Raw genomic sequence first — 7,041 nt, 5'->3', positions numbered from 1 at the left:
AGTGTTTTTTTTTTTTTTTGTGATGACTTTGAAGAATCTTTAAGACAGACATTGCAATGCATTTTTCTGAAATTTAATATGTTTTATTTTGTTACAAAATAAGGAAAATCAAACTCCAAAAAGATACCATACCATTTGAACTATAATTCATTTGGACTTAATTGTTCATTGATTTAGCAAGACACTCAATCCAATTCGGTGACAAATGAAGTTCCCACGTTTGGTGACCAAAAGGCGCTTTAATTTGTGACAAAAAGGAATTGCCAATAGTTAGCAATTTGTTTTGTTTTCTCTTTGAGTGTGCACATATAGTTAATAGTCATAATTCTTTTTTTTTTAAAGAAAAATCATTAATATAGGATATGAGCAGAGGAACCATTTCAGTATTGTATAATTGTCGATGCTTGAATAGGGGAGACGTTAATGGATATAGCTGGGTAGAACTTGGTTTTATAATTGTGTCCAATCTAATATTCTTAATATTTTACTGGTTGAATTTATCAAGTTAAACTAATTTTTTTTGATATATTATAAATATACATGAGTTAAGTTTATGTTACTAATTTTTAGGATTTGTATTTAAAAATAAACCTATAACATGAATAGTTAGTGCCATGACACCTCAATTTTTATATCTTGCATCGCTATTAAATTCTAGTTATTTTCTCCTTCCAACAAAGAGATGAACCATTTTAAGTTATGTTAAAGAAATATAATAGAAACTCCACTAAAAAAATTTTTAGAGTTCGAATAATTCAAAATAAAATAAAAATAAATACTTAATTTATAAATTATCAAATATAAAGATAAAAAAGTATATAATAGACGAGCTGACCGAGTTTTAAAAATCTTGACCTATGACATTTATTTTTTACATTTTTTGACTCACTATTATTTGTAATATCTATATTATCTTACTTTAATAAATTGAGTCAATTCAAATAATATAAATATTATAAATGAGCTAGATTTTTTGAACACCTTTATTTCGAGTCTTAATTTATTTATAATGGCATGTCAAAGTGTTATGCTTTTACTTTGAGATTAAAAAAAAATGTATTTTTAATTTCTTTAGTAATTTAGAAAGGAATTAGATTACTTGTTTATGCTATCCTACAAGTTAGATTATTTTTTTTTTAAAGTAAAAAAATATTTAGATGCTACTTATGTCTTTTTTAGTAGGAAAAAATTAAACTATGTTGGGATTGATCTAATATGACCTAGTCAATTTAACAAGTCCAAAAATAACCTGAACAATTGTTAAAAATATAGTTTGACTAAAAATAATTTTTAAATTCATTATTCAAATTATAAAATCATGATAATCTTATCAAAAACAAATCACAATAAATTATAAAATCTAATTCTTAATCAATCTAATATCGAATGATGAAATTAAAAAATAAATAAAAAAAGGATCATAATACAAATAAATCAAGTCAACCTAGGTTAACTTGCCAAACTCGTAACCCAATTTATGTAACTAAGATGATTTTATAGAAAGTAAATAAAAACAAATTATTAAGCTCAATTCTCAATCAACCCAATATGAAAGGATGAAATTAAAAAAAAATTAAATAAAAAACACAAAATTAAAAAATAAAATTGGAGGGAAACTCAACTAAAAAAAAAAAACTCCAAGTTAATCCGTCAAATTCACAACTCAGATTATGAGAATATAATAAAAAAGTTATTGAAGAATAAAATAAAAAAAAAACTTAAATCTTAAAAAACCGAAAAATAAAAAACAAATACTGTTTGTGTTTTTGTGAGGGGAATAGTGAATTTCCCTCCTCAATTAGTGCGGTTAATAATAATAATGATCATGATTGTTAGATCTTGATTCAAGTTGTTTAATTACCCCCAAGTTCTGTTGCCGTACACATTTTAGTATGCTCTGCCTTTTGACGGTCTCTGAGAATTGAATGACCCATGCAGAAGGTGATTTGAATGTTATGAACTTTAGACAGCAAGAGGTTGCATAACAGGAATAAAATGGAGATGAAAAGAGGAAGAAAAATAGTGGGGAAAAAGCTAGTGTATTTGGCAAGGGCAATCTGAAAAATGATATGCCCATTTGAATATCCCGCTCAGGATCAACTTTGAATGCAAGATCAACCAGTTATGTTCTTTAACTAATTGCACGTCCATAAAGCTGAAACAGCTAGATCAAATACTTGAAAAAGGAGGCAGATATTATATCATTTTCGGGAAAGAAGTGAAATGAAAGTGTATTTTGAGATGGCTACAACATAAACAGACTGCCTGATTGCGAACTCTCTGTGTGTGTTTGTGTGTGTGTAATTATGATGTCCGAGAAGCCAAAAGTACAGAGGTGATGGTCTGGAAGAGTAGTCCTACGGCGTTCCTATCAGCAAATTGCAAGTAGGGTGTAAGAGCAAGGGCTTTGAGATATCATAGTAATTGGCCTGAGCTAGTTATGATTTAGAAGTTGATAAGAATTGCAGGTTTTAGTAATTTTGACATGGTAATTCATCTTGTCTAGTGGTTTCTACATATTTTTTATCTTCCACTTGCCCCTCGTCTTAGCCATCATCTGATTTTCACTTTGGGAACAGGTAATGTGTACTAAATTCTGTCAAGAGAAGAAAGAACTAATCCAGGCATTACACAGGGACAGAAAGATGTCTGATCTTCCCAGGATAACTCAGGTACTGTAATCAAAACTTCTTTCTGTTTCCAATATTTTGTGTATATATTTTCCGGTCAGATTTAGCTTTTCTTTCTCCTTGAGCACCTTCTAAACGCTGTATTTCTCCTTTATGCAGCCTACACTCATAATCTGGGGAGAACATGACCAGGTTTTCCCACTGGAATTGGCACACAGACTAGAAAGGTAATTCTTAAGAACATATTCTGCTCAGTGTCCTTTTCAAGCTTCGATTTCTATCTAATAGGAAAGAACATCAAAGCATCTACTTTTGAAACAAGCTCGGAACCTACTGTACCTCCTAACCTTCTTGATATGCTCATCTTTTCAGCAGCCAATTGGGATTTTGGTAATTAGTAATTGCGTGAGTTGATGCAAGAGTAAGTTAATGATTCTTCTTCTTTTACCTGCGCAGGCATATCGGTGATAATGCCGAACTAGTGATAATAAAGAATGTGGGTCATGCACTTAATGCAGAGAGGCCCAAGGAGCTCTACAGGCACTTGAAGTCCTTCTTCGTTGACAATCTTCCTTCATCAAAGCACGCAAGCCATACCAACAGCTTATCTGCTGATGAGGAGAATTCAGGACTTTCTGATTCTCCATTTAGACTACAACTTGCGTGTGCTATAGTCATTTCGAAGCTTAGAAAGGTGCGTATTTAATTATTGGGAGTTGAGAAAGTTAGATCAACGCAAGAAATACGAGCTCTGATCCCCTCATCTCCATGGAAATTGGTTAGGTTACCCTGGAAATCTGTTTCCTTGTAAGGTGACCCCAACAAAAAATTTGCATGGCAATAGCTGGAGAGATTTTTCGGTGGTTCCTCAATACTTTCCTCTCGGTGACAGCCTTTTGGAACCTCCTCTGTATCTCTGTTTCTTCTTGTACAATTAATATATAATATTATATAATTAAAGTTCATCCGATGAAAGCTGAAGTGCCCTTTTCCTGTACCACCATAAGTATGGATGTTGAACTCACAGTCCTTTGCTCGCTTCATATCAAAACCTTTTGGAAGTTGTTTGAATGTGCTAGAAACTAGAAACAAATAATTGGATATCAATTTACAAGTTTTTTTTTATACATTTAAAATCAAAATCAAACAATCAATAAATAAAAAATAACAATTACACAAATCAACATCAAGATTTTTATGTGAAAAATCCGATGCAGGAAAAATCACGAGACTATAATCTACCTAAAAACTTTAACTATCAACAAATAATAGGTTTACACCGTTTTTTTTTAGATTCAACTAAAGGTTACAACATATATATTATTAAGAACAATGTATTCTTATAATACAACAAGATTAAAAAAATAGTATTTGAGAAAAACTCATAATACTGACAGTTTCATTTTCTGTCAAAACAGTTAACTTTCACACCACCAATCTTCAATTTATCCGTTCAAAATAAAGAATAACATGTCTAAAAGCTTATATCAAAATCTCAACTCGATTTAATGATGAACGAGCTAGAAATCGAGAAAAGAAAACAGACTATTTTGCTACCTTTTCTTCTTTTCTTTCTTCCTTTTCTCTTACTCTCTTTTGTATAATAATGCTACTGCGTTATATTAATTATCAAGAGACAACATCTATCTATTAGAATTAAAAACATAATGTTAACGCAGTAACATTATTATACAAAAGAGAGTAAGAGAAAATTGTATAAAATTGTATTATCAAGAGACAACATCTATCTATTAGAATTAATGAGAGCATAATTAATAGTAGTCTCACCATCATATAATACGGGATTACACATAAAAAAATAACGAGGAAATTGTATAAAATTGCAATTTGAGTAAGTTGAAAAAGAGTGAATGCAAATTTTATTAGAAAGAAAGTACGGTAGATGAAAACAACTTCAAGAGGGATTTAGAAACCACAACCATTGCTACGAACATACAGGTCTTGCTAACGCACATGGAAAGTGTAGTATTCATAAATGACTTAGATTCCAGGCCTTCCCATCTTTATTCCTTGTACTATTTCTCTCGAATTTGACAAATAAGACCTACTTTTGACCACTTTTCAACTTTCCATTGCCAAAACAAAGGTCTTTGTTAATTAGAATGAGACCTCAGATCACTGCACAAAGAACAGTCTCACTTAACTGCGAGCTGTTCTCTTTCTCAAGCTGCTCCAACGAAAACTAGACCACCCAGAAACCCCATCCACAGCTTCCCTGTAAAATCAGTGAGCAATAAATTGAGATTCACACTAAGAATCTATATACAGGCAAAAGATGCATTTATAATTAGCACTTTGGCTATTCCCCACTTTCACAGACAAGGGCTTGAATCTGATTCCTTAACCTGGGATAGAAAAAGTAAAACATATCGAGTCCTTGACCCTGCGTTGCAGGATTGCACTGGATTACACCTTCGTACACAATCAGTGCTCAAGGCTTCAGCTTTGCATTTTCTTTTTATGGTTTACAATAAAAATGTCTTCGAACTTTTCACTTTTGCAAATTTGTCCTTTTTTCCTACGAGAAAGGATGCCCCTTTATACTCCATGACAAATAACATTTGGCATATTCCTCTCCATTAAGTAAAAAAAAGAAGAAAGTAGGTTTGCAAAACCATTGTCTACCAATTTCATGCATGTAAAGGTATCTGATTCTTATCTATCCATCATTAGCACTTTAGCAGATCATAGACTCATGATAATTCAGCAAAAGTAAAAAAGGAAAAGATCAAAACTTAACGACTAATTAAGGTTGATAATATCTCAAATCTTGAAAGGAGAAACATAAGGATTAAAAATAAAAGAAATTAAGACTTACTGGAGGGTAAAGAAACTGAGTTCCAAGCCAGTTCAGGTTGATTCTGCAGACTGCGGGTATTGCAATCCATAGTGGTATTGATTGTATCACTGCACACACACACAAAGGAATTGACAGGAGGAGCATAACCACATACACCACCACTGATCTCACAAGTGTTGCACTTATTATCTACGTAATAATCATCCAAAGCTCCACCTCTGCTCTTCAATTCCACCCCATATTGCCACTGGGAAGGGTCGGTAGGGTGTTCCTGAAGGGACACTACTGAAGCATACCCCATGCAATTCAACTTTTGGAGATCAAGCTCACCTTTGCTATTAAAATTAGCAGGAGAATACACACAACACGTGTTTGTAGGTGGAAAAAGAGGCAAGCCGAGGCCAATCACAGATGGACAAGTGTAAATCGACGCACAGAGATAAGAGGAGGTGTCACAAACAGGTGAGCCCTTGATGTTAAGAGATGAAGTTGGGGGTGTGCATAAGAGGAGAAGGAAAGTTGATGAGCCAAGCTGGAATGGACTTGCCCAATCTAGGCCTAAGTTGGGGGATTGTTGCATGGAGGTGCATGTGGACATGTGTGGTGGGGTGATGATAAAGGTGGAGGTGGTGTAGGATATGGAAGTGATAGGATAAGAACCTGTGTGAGTTGTGAGGAGGAGCTGGTCTCCCTCAGGTGAACATGCTATGTAAGGATGGAACCCGGGGGAGCCGCAACCGTGGCCACTGCCAAAGGGGTACTTGACCTGTATGGAGCCACATGTGGTGCGGCATGGTAGGTCCTGGGCTGATGTTTGCCATAGTATGAATTGGGTGACATAACAGAAGAGAAGGATGATGATGATGTTGAAGGATGGAAGATTTTCCATGGACAATTTGATGTGTCGGTCAGGGGAAAGATTAGACAGGGGAAGGGAAGAGGAAATAAGCCGTTCTTATATAGTTTAGAGGGTTTTTTGTATCTTCTGTTGTTGACAAAAACACTTGTGTCCTTGCATGTGATGTAGATGTGTTCATGGTTATTTTAGGGCATTAAAGCCAATTCAATCCCGGTTGGTTGTTTTGAAAGCACTAATTCAGAAAATTTTGATTTCCGGGGTGGAATACAAGCTTCTCCTCACAAGTTCTGTTCTTTGCATGTATGGATAGGAGGATCCCGAAGCCTAAAGCACAAAACAGTGTGCTTCATATAAATCTTAAATATTTAATATATGATTTTTAGGATCAATATCTTTTATTATTATTTTTCCCTTTTCTATTTTTGGTTTTGATCCATGATGATTTTTTTTTAATTTTATCTTTAAATATTATGTTTACTTTGGATAATTTTATGATAGTTTGCTTCAATTAACTTGTTATGTGTTTCTTGGAGTCTCAAAAAAAATTTATAATGTTAAGTTGATGCTCAATTTCATATAAATACTTAAAAATAATTAAAACTTTAGGATCAAATAAAAAATTTAAACAAAAATACATTGCATTGTTAAGAATCAATTAACTATACAAAAAAATTTATTATAGGTGCCAATTAAACCAGTTACAAGATGAATGATCAAGAAACTTAAAAAGA

The 7,041-nt window shown here is 33.1% G+C and overlaps 2 protein-coding genes across 2 annotated transcripts; one reads left to right on the top strand and one right to left on the bottom strand.

Annotated features, from left to right (window-relative positions):
- Positions 1-2,561: 2,561 nt before the first annotated feature.
- On the top strand, positions 2,562-3,568 carry LOC105119327 (uncharacterized). The gene is made up of 4 exons (XM_011017456.1): positions 2,562-2,672; positions 2,790-2,857; positions 3,087-3,324; positions 3,443-3,568. The coding sequence occupies exons 1-4, from the start codon at positions 2,583-2,585 to the stop codon at positions 3,566-3,568; spliced, it is 522 nt and encodes a 173-aa protein (XP_011015758.1). The 5' UTR covers positions 2,562-2,582.
- Positions 3,569-4,490: 922 nt separating this feature from the next.
- On the bottom strand, positions 4,491-6,567 carry LOC105119326 (wall-associated receptor kinase-like 15). Its single transcript, XM_011017455.1, has 2 exons — positions 5,470-6,567; positions 4,491-4,866 (listed from the first exon to the last, which is right to left on the bottom strand). The coding sequence occupies exons 1-2, from the start codon at positions 6,338-6,340 to the stop codon at positions 4,814-4,816; spliced, it is 924 nt and encodes a 307-aa protein (XP_011015757.1). The 5' UTR covers positions 6,341-6,567; the 3' UTR covers positions 4,491-4,813.
- Positions 6,568-7,041: the final 474 nt, after the last annotated feature.

Source organism: Populus euphratica, unplaced genomic scaffold (genome assembly GCF_000495115.2).
Source record: "Populus euphratica unplaced genomic scaffold, PopEup_1.0 scaffold2771.1, whole genome shotgun sequence".
NCBI lineage: Eukaryota > Viridiplantae > Streptophyta > Magnoliopsida > Malpighiales > Salicaceae > Populus > Populus euphratica.
Note: the sequence above shows the minus strand (reverse complement) of the source record. Positions and strands in the feature narration are given on the sequence as shown.